General features: G+C 43.0%; 1 protein-coding gene across 1 annotated transcript in view; it reads right to left on the reverse strand.

Moving 5' to 3' along the window:
• Positions 1 to 238: 238 nt before the first annotated feature.
• The window catches only part of LOC124623148 (probable cytochrome P450 6a13), a 69,683-nt gene continuing 53,740 nt past the window's right edge, over positions 239 to 16,181 (reverse strand). The window contains exons 5-6 of the mRNA XM_047148939.1: positions 9,258 to 9,509; positions 239 to 1,469 (exon numbers count right to left, since the gene is read on the reverse strand). Coding sequence (XP_047004895.1) covers positions 1,270 to 1,469; positions 9,258 to 9,509 — 452 coding nt within the window. The 3' untranslated portion in view covers positions 239 to 1,269. The remainder of the gene's footprint in view (positions 1,470 to 9,257; positions 9,510 to 16,181) is intronic.

Below are 16,181 nucleotides of genomic sequence, written 5' to 3' on the forward strand. Positions count from 1 at the left end.
TGTTTGTAGCAGTGTGTTTTTACAATTTTAACATCAAGTTGTTTTGTTTCTTTATTTGTATGGATTACGAAGATCCATATAAATAATAAATAATGCTCCATTCTTCTCCAAGACTTCAATATTTTTATGTGTTTTGACTTGTATACGAAAGCGTCTCCGGCCGTTGTGGCCGAGCGGTTCTAGGCACTTCAGTCCGGAACCGCGCTGCTGCTACGGTCGCAGGTTCGAATCCTGCCTTGGGCATGGATGTGTGTTATGTCCTTAGGTCAGTTTGGTTCAAGTAGTCCTATGTCTAGGGGACTGATGACCTCAGATGTTAAGTCCCATAGTGCTTAGAGCCATTTGAACCATTTTTTGAACGAAAGCGTCGTTTACAATGTCAAAGTATGTAAAGGGTGCTTTAGAGATCCACAGTACGAGTAAAAGGCTCAAGTCTGAATGAAGCCACTGTAAGCAAATTTTTATTGGAGGAATTTAAAAACATGAAGAATAAGAAATAAGGAATTTCCAAATGTTAATTTTCGTTGTGTTTCGTGAATTAAGTAAAAAAGTGTATCTTTCTGTAGAAGCTAATTGTAATTAGTATGCGTCTGAAACACTTAATAATTTACGTAGTTCGTAGACAGGAAGTAATCGCCTGTAACATACACTTCCTTCTTACTTTGCGTCCACGTTCACTAGCATTTGCACAATGAATTATGATTGTGAAAAATGAGTTTCATGTAATTTAGTCATAAATGACGAAAGCATGGATAGGTTATTTTTAGTGGTCGACAGAGTGGCTATTCATGGAGTAACTGTAACATCAAAATGAAGGGAAAATTAAATATTTACTCTGTTGGCCGTCTTCACAACTACGTATTTTGTTCATCTATGATTTCGTACAATACTATCATCTTCAACATTGAAGTCGCCTGTCGAGGGAAGTAGATTCTAATGTGAACGAGACGGAATTTTGCTGCCTTAAGTCGCACGTAGCGCTGCAGTGAAGCGTGTTCCTCATATTATTTACTCAGTTTTCAAAGACTGCACGAGGGAGGTACTTGCAACACAGTCAGATGAAGCAATGAGGTTGAAACTGCGAACTGCACCATCGACAAATCGGTGGGCAGACTGTGTTCTTACGTCTTCCGTTTCACACGTTAGTTACCAAAGACGTTGAGGTTCAAGGCTCATAGGTGTTAATAAACAAGATTTTAGGCGTCATTGCTATGGGAAGTACAGATGAAGTTTCAGTCAGATCATACGCTTCAAGTCCCCAAGTGTTCACTACTTCCTTGGAATGCACCACTCGCCGTCATTTCGAGTCCTCGCGGAGATCCGCACGTTGATGCCTCCGATGGATGACGTCACAGCTGACTTGGGGTCCATCCGTAGCTTGACAGGAGTTTTGCTGGTGGCACTGAAGACGAACTTGGAGACCAGGCAAGCGATGCCCAGCTTAGCCTGCAGTAGACCGAAACGCATACCTGTAGAGGGAAAACACGAGTTGTTGTATTCATCACGTGATTGCTGAGTAAGACAGGTTATCCTGCAACATATTAGAGTATATATGCCAGGTCACCTTTCTTGTTTGTATTAGTAGGGTAGCCTCCCAAGGACAATAAAACTCTATGAGGCCCTTCGATGAACTGTACACTTCACGAACCACCGGAGAGTGTTTGGCAGGGGGGGTTCTTCTATAGTAAGGTTTCTACTCGTAGCACTGAGAAATGGAGAGCTGAGAGAATGGCTGCCTGAAAGCCTCTGCGCTGGCTGTCATTTTCCGAATTCCTTTTGTGTGCTCGCGCTGTGGTATACATATGTCCATTGGGAACGTCTCCTAATGTTTTGCTGGACTTCCCTGAGATGTATTTGGTCTGCAAAATCATTATAGCAATTACGCACCCCACCCTGCGGTATTTCGTGAGACTGGAGCAGTCTCACCTACTACGGCAGCAGACGCCAGCGATATAAAAATCTTCTGGTAGCTTGTGATACCCAGTTGTGCAACGAACTGGCGTGTTTTGTCAGCAGAGATAGCCGTCCACATTTCTGTTATCTCTCGGTTTTTGGAATTTTAGGCGTTATCACAGTAAACATTGTGCGGAATAGTACCTCAACCTATAGACCTTTGAAGTGTTAATAAGAATAATGTAAAATTTATGATGTCTCCTGTTTTTGCTAATAGGAACCGGGAGATACTATTCCAGAAACTTGAAATGGCTTGTGAAGTTTCCCTCTGTCAGCTTGGAACTGGCGCTTCTATGTATTGGCCAGCAGGGTGCGCGCAGTTTTGCAGAGCAGAAAACTACGTAGGGCTGTTCGGATCACTCGATGGGCGTGTAGTGCACAAAAGGACTCTCTTAGCAGCAAAATAACCTCTCTGCACTGATTCCGTCGTAAACCTTAGATTGATAAAAGGTGAAACCGCCACTTGGGAAACGTTTGTCTGCAACAGAGCTACAAAAATATATAAAACCCACCACACACTGATGAAAACGACACAGTGGCAGAACTGATTTTATTATGTTACTTATTCATGACGCACGTTTCGCCCAATATAAGGAATCCTGACCAGCATTGATTGCAACTGTATTACAATACGTTGATCATAACTTTCATCTGGAAAGTTTACAAGTTTAGTATTATTTTTTTATAACTTGCCAGTAGGTAAAACACATTGTGCCAGTAGCAAGTATCTATTCTTCAAGGTAAGTGGCGCTCCTACAAAGTTACGCAAGTGACATAGTTGTATGGTGGTTTTACTTCAATGGTTCAAATGGCTCTGAGCACTATGGGACTTAACAGCTGAGGTCATCATTCCCCTAGAACTTAGAACTACTTAAACCTAACTAACCTAAGGACATCACACACATCCATGCCCGAGGCAGGATTCGAATCCGCGACCGTAGCGGTCGCGCGGTTCCCGACTGTTTTACTTTAATAGCTGTGTACCAAGGCCACTTATCGTGAGAAACAGACACTTGTTGTAGGCACGATGTACCGCAGCGCTCAGTATAGTGTATCAGACCGAATAACAGACACGTCTCCAGGTTGGAATCTCATTGACTGCAGTAGAACTGTCTTCAGTGATGTTTGGAGCATCATGGACACGGTCCTCCAACCATATCGGGTTTTTGAAGATCTGACGCACCAATTGGACAGAATCTGGCATGTTATCACTCAGGAGGACATTCAACAACACTATCACTCAATCCCGTGCCGAATAATTGAATAAGGGCCAGAGGTGGAATAGCGTGTCATTGAAGGTGAGGTTGTGAAGGTCTTTCCCTTGAATAAATCAGTTTTTTTTTTTTTTAAATTGGGGTCTATTGTTTGTCTGTACACGTACGTCACATCTGCCGATTCCGTCCCATTCGGATAATTCCCTCATGGGTAAACCGTTTTCCTTTCTAAAAATTTTTTTATATATTTATTTTTCGTTAGACTGTATTTTATGTATCTGTACGGCTAGTGTCATGAAAGTTAGTATACGGCGGAAGTATTGCGCAAATGAATGCGTCTGTAGCTTGTTTCACACCACAGCCTATGGCAGCATGTAAGTCTTTACTTATGTCTACTTTGTTTTCTGCCACGCAACTGTGATTGTAATGTTCGTAAGTTGCTATTAGATGCAACATACAGAACACCTGTTACGATTAACCCATGTACTTATCGACGTTGATGACACACAGCTTGTTAATCGTAAGATACCAGTCAATGTCAATGTATGAAGACCTCTATGACCATCTCTAATTTACCAGTAAATAGTTGTCGGTCGTGCAGTCGGTTTTACGTCGTGTGAATCTATTCACAGCGTTAACACCCATTGTAGTTATAACATGAATGAGTGGACTACGTAGCCAAGTTTTAATAGATTGTCGGATAATTTGTGTTACTATACACAAATGCGAAGCATTCACATGTTTGTGATGTGTTGTTCGCTATGAATCACATCACTGTGTTGTGGCATACTGTTGTTCCCCATGTCCTATTCATGGGTTTGTCGTATAACGTTAATGATTTCATCTTTCGCATAACACGATGCTGTCAATCGATTTATGCGAGTATGTCGTATTTCATTACGTGTATGTCGTCGTTATCATTTACATCCGCTAAGAGATTCGTGCCGCGCGGGATTAGCCGATTAGTCGGCTCTCAGCCGTGGCAGCGTGCGCACGGCCCCACGCGCCGGCCAGTGCTCCGCTGCCGGGGTTTGTTTACTTCCGCGTCGCAGCTTTAAGGCTCGTGTCCGTCCGCCGTGAACAACATAATGAGCGCTTACCACCGTGCGACTCTTAAAGGTTCCTTCCCAGCTGAACATACGCGACCACGTGCACATGAAGTTCAAACGTTCGTACGTTAAGAAGTTCGTTTAGATCCTAACCACGTTCTCGGAATCCATTTTTCGATCAGGGGTAGTGTCGTTTATATTAAAATGACAAACACCGAGGTGTGTGAAGATGTTATTCGCTGACATGCCAATCGACTTAAGTTCAAATACTCTTATGGTCACGTCGGAGCTGTAACACTTGTACTCGCAGAGTACGGTCAACGCACGATTAGGGTGTTCGAACTACCTTTTGAAGTGCCGAAGGACGAAGTTGTCTCTGCTTTACAACCATAAGGTAACGTCATCGGTTACGTAGAGGAAAAATGGCAAAACTTCACGACCTACCATGTCCTTAATGGTGTGTGTCAGGTCAAAATTGAACTCAAAAAACGTATACCATCATACCTGACAATTGGCGGGGTGCGAGCCATTGTAACGTACGACAGACAAACCCCGAACATGGTGGGGTTGTGGACAAGAAGGCCACCTCAGATCCGCCTGCATGCGACGCCGCCTGATTCAGTCGCCGGTCGGCGAGGAAGCGTCCCCAGCGGTGACCACTCAGATCCCTGTCACATATGCCAAGGTTGCCAAGGAAGGTAGCACCTCTACACAGGTTCTTCCTGCTCCGCTGACGTCGTCTGATCAGGTAGACGCAACCGCTACTGAGATTCCTTCAGAGGTGCCACAGACGCCAGATCCTGACCTGCCGCATCATTGCAGCACTGTGACTGAAAATGCTACTGAGATGGACGTTGATCCGGGAGTGGTACATGTTCACGGTGATCTTACGGGCTTTACTGCGCACTCCTCTAGCCGACTGGATCGCATCTACATCTCGCGATCCCTAATTCAGCACACTCGACAGGCTGAAATCTGGCCTGTTGCTTTCTCAGATCATGCGGCTTACATCTGTGATGTTGTCCTTACAAGACAGGCAGAGTGACACGGACGTGGTTTATGGAAACTGAACACGGCACTTCTTAATTCACCTGACTGTCGACTTCTAACAGAAGACACTTGGATCACATGTAATGGACGCCGTCCCACGTATCCGTCTACCATATCCTGGTGGATCCAGTGAGCAAAACCCGCTCTTCGAAAAACTTTGATCCGGTATGGCAAAGATGTTGTCGCCTAGAGGAAGAGCGCTATGGACTTCTACTATAGGATCCTACGAGAATGCTCCACGATGCCAGCCTCCCCAGAGCGCCATACAAGGATGAACCATGCTAAGGCCCAAATCTCCAATCTCATGCGAAGGCATTTGGAAGGAGCGATAGTACGATCTCGTACTGCTGATCGCATGCCTCATGAACATTCGTCGATGTACCATATCATCCAAGAACGCCAAAATCGACGCCGAAAATTGATTCACGTCGTAACAGACCAAGAAGGGCGTCGCTACGTAACCCAATCTGCAATAGGGAATGTGCTTCACGCCCACTACCAGCAGCTCTATGCCGCAATTCCACAATCCCCAGAGTTGATCGAGGAAGTCTCACAGCTCAACTTCGGTGGTATCCCAGGAGATGCGGCGATTGACTTGATGTCAGAGGTGACTGATGATGAAGTCCGCGATACGATCCGGGCAGGAACCATCAATCGCTCCCCAGGACCCGACGGTCTTCCCCTCGAATTTTATCGCACCTTCCGTGATTTGTTAGAGTCCACATTCACCTCCATCTGTCGGGAACATATGTCTCCGGAAGTACCTGTGCCGGACGCTTTCACGGAAGGAATTATTATTCCTGTACATAAACCGCATGGTGGCAGCAATATCAGTGATTATCGGCCCATCACCCTCCTTAACAGTGATATGAAAATCTTCACTCGCCTTTTGGCAGCACGACTTAAAAAGGTTGCCCGATATGCTGTGTCGCCAGACCAAGCATCTTTGGGAGGGGATAATAATATCCGCACGGCTTTATGCCGCTACAGGGATATGATCGCCGTTACCCAGCCACAACGCCTCTCTGGGGCACTTGCGTCTTTGGACTTTAGTCAAGCTTTTGATAGGGTTGACCATTCGTTCGTTACGGCCGTTCTCCACCATATGGGTATCCCAGTCGCCGTTATCACGGTAGTGATGCGCCTTCTGCGGGGTGGCTCATCCAGTGTTATGTACAACGGCAGACTCACTCCTCCGATAAAAATAGGTCGATCCCTACGTCAAGGTTGCCCTCTATCAGCGATTTTGTACGCCTTTTCCTTGGAATCCTTGCTATGTGGACTAAGACAACGTTTGGTAGGGTTGTCCATAGATCGCTACCGATTCTGTTGCACGGCCTATGCTGACGATATAGTCATCTGTTTACGTAATGCCGACGGTGTTCGAGCTGTTTTGACGTGGGTAGCGACTTATGGTGAGGCGTCGGGTAGCTCTTTAAACGTGCGTAAGTCACAAGTCATGTTCATTGGCACGGGACTTCCCGTGGATTGCGTTATACCTCTCACCACCGTTGATACCATTCGCTGTTTGGGAATAGATCTTTCATCTGATCTCCGGCGTTCAGCCACCATCAACTTCCGACGCCTCCTTTTAATGATCAGAGCAGGCCTTATGGACCATCGCCTTCGATCCCTAGATATTCTCCAACGAGCTCGATATGTCAATATATATATATATATCGCATCCAGAGTTCCCCATGTAGCACAAGCTCTAACTTTCCCGCTTACTGTAGCACGTCGCGAGATGGCAGCGATGGCATCTTTCGTCAGCTCTGGGCTGTTGTTCAAAGTTAACTATGCAACCCTTACTCTTCCCCGTGAACGAGGTGGGATAGGTCTGTTTCACGTGCCGGATAGAGCTCGCGCCCTATTGGTCAGCTCCCAGATGACAGTATGGACACGTTGCCCAACGAGCCTCACTGGTCTCCTCCTGTCGGCATATACGCCGGTCTCACTGTCAGCCCCAGTGATGATCTCGGATGTTCCGGACCAGTTCCATTATGTAAGATACTTCTTTCTTGAACTCAATTATCTACGCCTCACCTTACCAAGACAGATTTTACTCAAGACAAAGGCAGTATAAAATGTCCTCCAATTAGGTCGTCCACCTAACCCGATTGAACAAAAGTTCCCCCAGGTTGACTGGTGTCATGTACGGCGCGCGGTGTTCTCCTGTTACCTTGACATGAATGTTCAATCTGTCTGCTACCTAACTGTCAATGGTAAGCAAATCAATCAATCTCGACTTCATCGTCTCCACCTCGCCCAATCACCTCTATGTCCCACGTGTGGAGTGCCAGACAATGGTGAACATAGGTTTGTTTGCGGACCGGCGACGGAGGTTTGGCAATTGATTCGTCGTATTGTGGCTTTTCTAACGCGGGACATTCCGTATCGGGTAACTCCCCTTTCATTATTATTTCCGGAACGTGACTATTTTCCTCGGACAAAGACCAATGCTGTGAATTGGATTCGCGGACATGCCATTCAGTACCTATTTGGACAAACTATAAACTCTGTACTCGATTTTTGGACATACCTCAATGACCGTCATTGTGTCGTTGTCCGTCACCAAAAATACAGACACTTTTTCTCGAACTTCCTTGGGAGTGCTTTCCACGACCCGCCTCGCAGCTGGAAGTTGTTAAGCCAAGAGAGAAGAAGGTTTCCTGTTTGAACCAATGAACATTTCTGAACAACTGAACGGAACACATCAATTTCGAGAAGACGTGACTCAACATATTACCAGCGGGGCGCAGAAGGCCTCTGATCAATTACACAACAAAAATAAACAAAAAAAATTAAAATATAATTCAGAAAAAGGAAGATTTTGTTTTGTTTGTAAGGATAGCCCTAACCTTGATTTCCCGTATTTCCCCTGGTATATAGGCAGCTCTCTGGGGTAGGCTTAGTCAGGAGCCAGCGCCTGAAGTGGACCAGATTTTTTTGTTATAGGATGAAAAGTGGCGGTGGCAGTAAGGTTTTTTGTTTTTTTTTTTTTAGTTCCATTTTCCTAAGGGACTTTAAAATAAGAGAGGGTAAAAAGGGGGAAAATTAAAAAAAAGAAAGGCAAAGGTAAAAAAAAGAAGAAAAAACAATTACAAAAATGAAAATAAAACATAAAAGTGGTAATCGTTGTGCATTCTAAACTTATGGTCGCCGGTTCGCGTCCAACTGTATTTTTTTACCACATTAAAAAAAAAGAAAAAAAAGCTATCTAAGGCGCTGCAGTCATGGACTGTGCAGCTGGTCCCAGCGGAGGTTCGAGTCCTCCCTCGGGCATGGGTGTGTGTGTTTGTCCTTAGGATAATTTTGGTTAAGTAGTGTGTAAGCTTAGGGACTGATGACCTTAGCAGTTAAGTCCCATAAGATTTCACACACATTTTTTAAGAGATTCGTGACAGTTTAAGAATTTAATTTTACTAACGTATTATTTTAATTGATATACATGAACCTGATGGTGGTCGGGCGATTGAAACTGCTTTTTAAATAAAGAATTTTATCGGCAGCTCAGAACGGAAACATGAAATTTTTCGGAACAGAATACGTATAAAAACATACAGAGCTTGGTCTCAGCTGTGAGATCGGCAAATGTAACAGCTTAAATAAAACAATTGTCATTAAAATTCTCATACAGATGTGCTTCTGTTTTCAGTTGTTTAAACTTATAGGCGTTGTCTAAAATGAGAAATATCGGTCGGGAACGGTACATTAGTTTAACTGCTTTCTATGTTTTGTCGTAATTTGTCCTGCCTTGCAGTTTCACTCTAGTACAATCCTTTAAGCTTCCAACACGTATAATAAGATGATTAGAAATCTCCCTTGCTTTCATTTCTTTCCATAGCGCAACTGTTCACGTGGTAGAAGGATTTTTCAGGGGCTTTTGATGCGATGTTGGTGTCAAGTTTGTAAACTGTTCTCTTGGCAGTCAGTTACTGGGGAATTAAAACATTTTTACATCTGAAACCACGTATGTCATGGATCCACTTACCTATGCAGATACGCGGTCCCTCTCCGAACGGCAGGTAAACGAAGTGGTGTCGTGACGCCTTGCCCTCTTCCGTAAAGCGCTCAGGGTCGAACTTTTCCGGGTCCGGGTAGTATTTGGGATCGTGGTGGATCGCGTAGACCGGTATTATGACCTTCACGGGGTTTTCTATCCTGACACTGGTGCCCGGTAGGTTGTAGGGCTCGGTGCAGGCTCTGCTCAAGTTAGCTACAGGTGGATACTTCCGAAGTGTCTCTGCAAACGAAAAAGAGGAATCATACAGCACTTGTAAATCTTCTTACAACCTACTCTACAAGTCACAGAAACAGTGGAAAACGTTAAACTGAAATGCGTTTACTGTCGTTTAAAGTATTTCTACCATGCCAATGTACAGTTCAAGGACACAGAATCATCATTAGGTCATAGGTTCTTATGCAAGTAGCTTCACTACTCAGTAAATACCCCAGAAAAGCATTTCTGCACATTTCGTCGATTTCTTATGTACCTGCATCACCATATATCAGCCCCTAGATATTTAACATACACAGTTTTCAAGGCCTTAAGGATCAAAGAACATAAAAAATCGGAGCTGTCAAAAACAGCAGACGGATTTTCTTATTAAGTTGTCTCTTAATTTGTTACGCAAGGACATTAATTACGATGTAAATGTCGTAGAAAACCTTATGTGCAAATGTTAATTTCTTTTTTACCTGACATTATCATTAAGTAACTCTTAGACATGCAACATTCACAGTGTCTAAAGTTTAAACCATTAACTTAAAAGATCGTAACAAATAATCGCTATCAAAAACAGTTAATAGCTTTTATTATTAAGTTTTCCTCCATGGGAAGAGGAGTGTGTCCAAAAATAGTAATTTTTTGTTGGTCTGAGCTTTTCAGAGCGAGCGTCAAGGGTACAATTGCCAGTTTCCACTTTTAATTTGTTTACACGATCAAGTAATGGTCTAATCTGGAAGTCATTTATATAACTCATACATTCATTTATTCAAGTTTTGTTAAGACAGCGAGCCCTTAGAGGTCTAAGACGAGTCAAATAACATACTAAATGGCAGAAAAAGGTACTGAAACCCCTGTCTATGGTCTAGTAAAGAGATACGACCAGTGCTTATCTACATACATTGATAGTTATGGTAATTATCTATAGATTCCTATATGAACAGAAAATCAGCTGAAACTTCCTGGCAGATTAAAACTGTGTGCTGGACCGAGACTCGAACTCGGGACCTTTGCCTTTCGCGGGCAAGTGTTTTGCTACTGAGCTACCCAAGCACGACTCACGCTGCGTCCTCACAGTACTTTACAGAAGCTTTCTTTCTGGAGTGTTAGTTCTGCGTGGTTCGCAGGAGAGCTTCTGTAAAGTTTGGAAGGTAGGAGACGAGAAACTGCAGAAGTAAAGCTGTGGGGACGGAGAGTTAGTCGTGCTTGGGTAGCTCAGTGGCAGAGCACTTGCCCGCGAGTTCGAGTCTCGGTGCGGCACACAGCTTTAATCTGCCAGCAAGTTTCATATCAGCGCACACTCCGCTGTAGAGTGAAAATCCCATTCTAGAAAATCAACTACCTCGAGAAGAACCACTCTTCTACCTCTTACACTTTATCTTCTGCAGTTATTTAAAACGTACTAATGCATCTTGCACTAGTCTATTCCTCCTTCTGCCTCTATCTCTCCATCTTCTCCTCTTTCCTTTTTCTCTCTGTCTCTCCTCACTCTGACCTTTGTCAACCACTCCCTCTCTCTGTCCATCTCCTTCCCCCCCTATCTATGTCCATCTCCTCTTTCTCAGTCTCTGTCTGTCCATCTCCTCCTGCCTCCCTCCTTCTCTCTCCACATAAACCCTCTCACACACACCAATAGGAGGCTGGTGGCTCTTGCCCCTACAGTATTTCTTCCCAGGTTATACCCAACACGTGTATCAAATATGGTTGAAATCGTTCTAGGGGCTTTAGTTGAGGCTCTTACCCTTCACTTTATCCAGGTACACACAGGTCAGATACAAGTACATTTCACATATATTTAACAATTTCACAGTGTTTTTGCACGTATTTCACCTGCATTTCTAGCGAATTTCTCGACGTAGATTCATCTTTACACAGTTCAGTGTTCATAACGTAGTATATCCTGAACTGTTTGCTGTACAATGATATAATTTCGGGTGTACATCCATTGGTATACGTGGCTACTGTATGAGAAATGTGTTGTGAGTAGGAACAGTAGTAAATAAGTAATAAATTAAAACGTCATACATGATACGGCAATTTCTCACGCATCTCAGTGTTTATGGCAACATAATTCAAAAACTGTATATTGTATAATCTTATATTACTGTAGGTACATGCAGCGGTATATGTGTATACCGTCTGAAAAAGTTGTTCCGAATAGAGTTAGTAGCAAAGAAGTAATAAATCTATAAGATTTGAAGGTTGCTGCAGTTTTTCAACGATCACGGTGTACTATGAGACGAACAATGGCATATTTTTTCTGGTTCATTCACTGGTATATGTGATCACTGTCTGAGAAATATGCCGCCAATACACTTAGTAGTAAAGAAGTAATAATTCATAACGTCATGCCTCATACGGCAGCTTTCATGCAAGAATAGCGAAAATGTAGTAAACGATAACCTTTTTCCATGCGTCATTTTGTGTGGTTTGTCAGCGATAAAAAGTTTCGCAAGTGTTTGAAATTATGTGTGAAGTTTGTTCCAAGTCATTAAGTATTCTCATTTTCAAATACAGGATGAGAAATATGTAGCTATTCGAGCGTCGTGGGGTACATCGCTTTTCCACCCCTACCCCAACCTCTCTGATATGTAGGTGGTTCTTACCTCACAGCCACAATTTCCAGACACTAAGTGATATTTATATCAATTTGAGTACATATGTACATACTTATAGAGGGTGTTCCGAAATTCACGCTACAAACTTATAGTACCTGTATAGGGGAGTGAGTACATAGTATTTTCAATAGAAACTCATCTCCGGAAAAGTACCGTTTCCGTTCTGCGACGGTTTCAATGCAGATGTGTAACGCGTCCACGTCTGTTGAGAGAAAGAGGAAAGCCTGAGTTGCTGGCCCTGGTATGCAGTAGGGCAGACAAGATGACGTGTACTACGTCAGACAGTCACCCGATGTCACTTAACGTCTGTCCTGCTGCTGCAGAGATAGAGGAAGCTCTGCTGCCACGAGTTCTGGCCGCTGCACTAGAAACTGAAGAGACGCCAAGTGGAATGGAGAGTGCGTGTCACAACATGCTTCGTAGTAACAGTGTCTGTAACAACGTTGGCGCTCCCTACATTGAGCCCATGTTGCAATGTGTCAGTACTGTTCTGTACGTATAGTATGCTGGGTTCGTTTTTTGTTTTGGAATATTGTAAACAGGTACTGTATAAGTGTTAATACAAACAAATTTGCTTAAGGAATAAACCGATGTTTCGTTACGTTTCCTTTCGAATTGTTACCTAATATTTGCACTGCATCAGGCCTAGATCAGTTCCTCAAACAAAAGTTGATGAGCTTAACATTTGAATTCAGAAAGTCAGAGAACGGTACGTTTCAAGAAATTGAGTTCTGTTCAAAATATTATTTATTCACTCCCCTGTAGAAACATCAACACCTAGTGCTACAAGTCCTGGAAATTTGTATCGGGAATTTCCGAACACCTTTTGTACGTATATCCATATTGTGGATTTACAATCCCCTGTGCAGGTAAGCTATTACGAACAGCACGGTGAATGCATTGACGTATCCAAGATAGACACAGAGCCCGTACATACCACATTAGTACAAGTTTATATACCAACTAGCTCCGCAGAAGATGAAGAGATTTAGGAAATATGTGATGAAATAGAGGAAATTATTCAGCTAGTTGAAGGAGACGAAAATTTAGTAGCGATGGGTACTGGAATTCGAAGGCAGGAAAAGAAAGAGAAGGAAAGAGAGTAGGTGAATATGACCTGGGCTAAAGGAATGAAATACGAAGCTTCCTGGTAGTATTTTCCACAGAGCCACAATTTAATCATCGCTAACAATTCTTTTAAGAACCATGAAAGAAGGTTGTGCACGTCGAAGAGACTTAGGGAAACTGGGAGGTTTCAGATTGATTATACAGGGTGTTACAAAAAGGTACGGCCAAACTTTCAGGAAACATTCCTCACACACAAATAAAGAAAAGACGTTATGTGGACATGTGTCCGGAAACGCTTAATGTCCATGTTAGAGCTCATTTCAGTTTCGTCAGTATGTACTGTACTTCCTCGATTCACTGCCATGATTTCATACGGGATATTCTACCTGTGCTGCTAGAACATGTGCCTTTACAAGTACGACACAACATGTGGTTCATGCACGATGCAGCTCCTGCACATTTCAGTCGAAGTGTTCGTACGCTTCTCAACAACAGATTCGGTGACCGATGGATTGGTAGAGGCGGACCAATTCCATGGCCTCCACGCTCTCCTGACCTCAACCCTCTTGACTTTCATTTATGGGGGCATTTGAAAGCTCTTGTGTACGCAACCCCGGTACAAAATGTAGAGACTCTTCGTGCTCGTATTGTGGACGGCTGTGATACAATACGCCATTCTCCAGGGCTGCATCAGCGCATCAGGGATTCCATGCGACGGAGGGTGGATGCATGTATCCTCGCTAACGGAGGACATTTTGAACATTTCCTGTAACAAAGTGTTTGAAGTCATCCTGGTACGTTCTGTTGCAGTGTGTTTCCATTCCATGATTAATGTGATTTGAAGAGAAGTAATAAAATGAGCTCTAACATGGATTGTAAGCGTTTCTGGACACATGTCCACCTAACATATTTTCTTTCTTTGTGTGTGAGGAACGTTTCCTGAAAGTTTGGCCGTACATTTTTGTAACACCCTGTATAATGGTAAGACAGATATTTTGGAACAGCTTTTAAACTGTGAAACATTTCAAGCCTCAGATGAGGACCCTGACCACAATTTATTGGCTGTGAACTGTAGATTAAACTAAACAAACAGCAGACACGTAACAAATTTAGGATATGGGGCCTGGATAGTGTGAAAGAAACGGAGGTTATTGTGAGTTTCAGAGGAAGGTGGGTGGCTTTGGGAGATGAAATAAAGAAATCAAAAGAGAATTAAACAGGTATAAAGGCAAGGCTAAGTAGAAATCTGTGGATAACACAGAAGATACCGAATTTCATTTATGAAACGAGAGAATACAAAAGTTCAGCAAATGAAGCAGATGTAAGGGAATACAAACGTTTGAAAAATGAGACTGACAGGAAGTGCAAAACTGCTAACCAGGAATGGCTAATTGGACAAATTTAAGTGTTTAGAGGCATATATCACTAGGGAAAAGACAGGTACCACGTACAGGAAAATTAAAGTGGTCTTTGAAGAAAAGAGAAGCAGATGTATGAATGTCAAGAGTTTAGATGAAAAACCAATTCTGAGCAAAGAGGAAAGCTGAAAGTTGAAAGGGGAATGTATACAGAGGGTCAGTAAAATGGAGATGAACTTGAGGACAATATTATAGAAATGAAAGAGGACGCAGATGAAAATGAGATGGGAAATACGATACTGCCAGAAGAATGTGGTAGACCACTGAGAGACCTAAGTCGAAACAAGGCCCCTGGGTAGACGATATCCTGTCGGAATTACTAACAGCTTTGGAAGAGCCAGCCATGACAAAACTCTTCCATCTGCTGTGCAAGATAAATGAATCAGGCGAATTCCCACAGACTCCAAATAGAATGTAATAATTCCAGTTCCAAAGGAAGTAGGTGCTGACAGCTGTCAACATTACCGAACTATTAGTTTAATAAGTCATGGTTGCTAAATACTAACACAAATACTTTACGGAAGAACGGAAAACTGGTAGACGCCGACCTCGGATAAAATCAGTTTTGATTCGCGAGAAATGTATCAAGACGCGAGGCAGTAGTGAGCCTACGAGTCCCTGGTAGCTGAGTGGTCAGCGCGACAGACTGTCAATCCTAAGGGCCCGGGTCCGATTCCCGGGTGGCTCGGAGATTTTCCCCGCTCAGGGACTGGGTGTTGTGTTGCCTTATCATCATCATTTCATCCTCATCGACACGCAACTCGCCGAAGTAGCGTCAACTCGAAAGACTTTCACCAGGCGAGCGGTCTACCCGACGGGAGGCCCTAGTCACACGGTATTAATTAAGTAATTAATTGATCTTAGAAGATAGGTTAAGGAAAGACAAATCTACGTTTACAGCATTTGTAGACCTAGAAAAAGCTTTTGAAGCTCTTGACTGGAATACTCTCATTGAAACTGTGAATGTAATTGGGGGTATAATTGGTGAGAAAAGAGATTTGTGGCAGAACTTAACTACAAGAACGGATCGACTGACAATACAAATTCTGAGACATTAAGGCATCACCTATTTAGTACTCATCAAACCAGTCTTCGGACTGTTGACCTCAACAACAACAACAAACTATTGTCTACCAGAAAAATATAATAAATTTCCACATCAGACTTTAGGGCTCGATTCGGAATGTTAGTTAGCGAATCATAGACTACATTGAAATATTTTTTTACTGTAACTCCACGATCGCTTGCAGCTGTCAAATTTGTGTGTTATTGGTACTATTGTGTAGTTTCGGCCACGAAATGTTTGGAAGTACATTAGTAATTATTTATAATGCAGAATAATCTTATCTCCATCCGAATTTAAATATGCTAGGCTCTTGAACTGTCTGGTATATAACAAAACTCTTGATTTGAGTACTCCGAGGGTGATATAATTTATGTTGTTAAAACTGCCAGCTAGCAAATGTTATTGTTACTACACTTCAGTTGGTCAAATTCACACAGTAAAATGTATTCAGAGTTATTGTACAATCATAGGTTGTGTAAGAGAAGGGTGGAGTTGATCAGCACTGTTTTTCAGCTTCTAA

This window comes from Schistocerca americana, chromosome 7, assembly GCF_021461395.2.
Source record: "Schistocerca americana isolate TAMUIC-IGC-003095 chromosome 7, iqSchAmer2.1, whole genome shotgun sequence".
In the NCBI taxonomy this organism is placed as follows: Eukaryota; Metazoa; Arthropoda; class Insecta; order Orthoptera; family Acrididae; genus Schistocerca; species Schistocerca americana.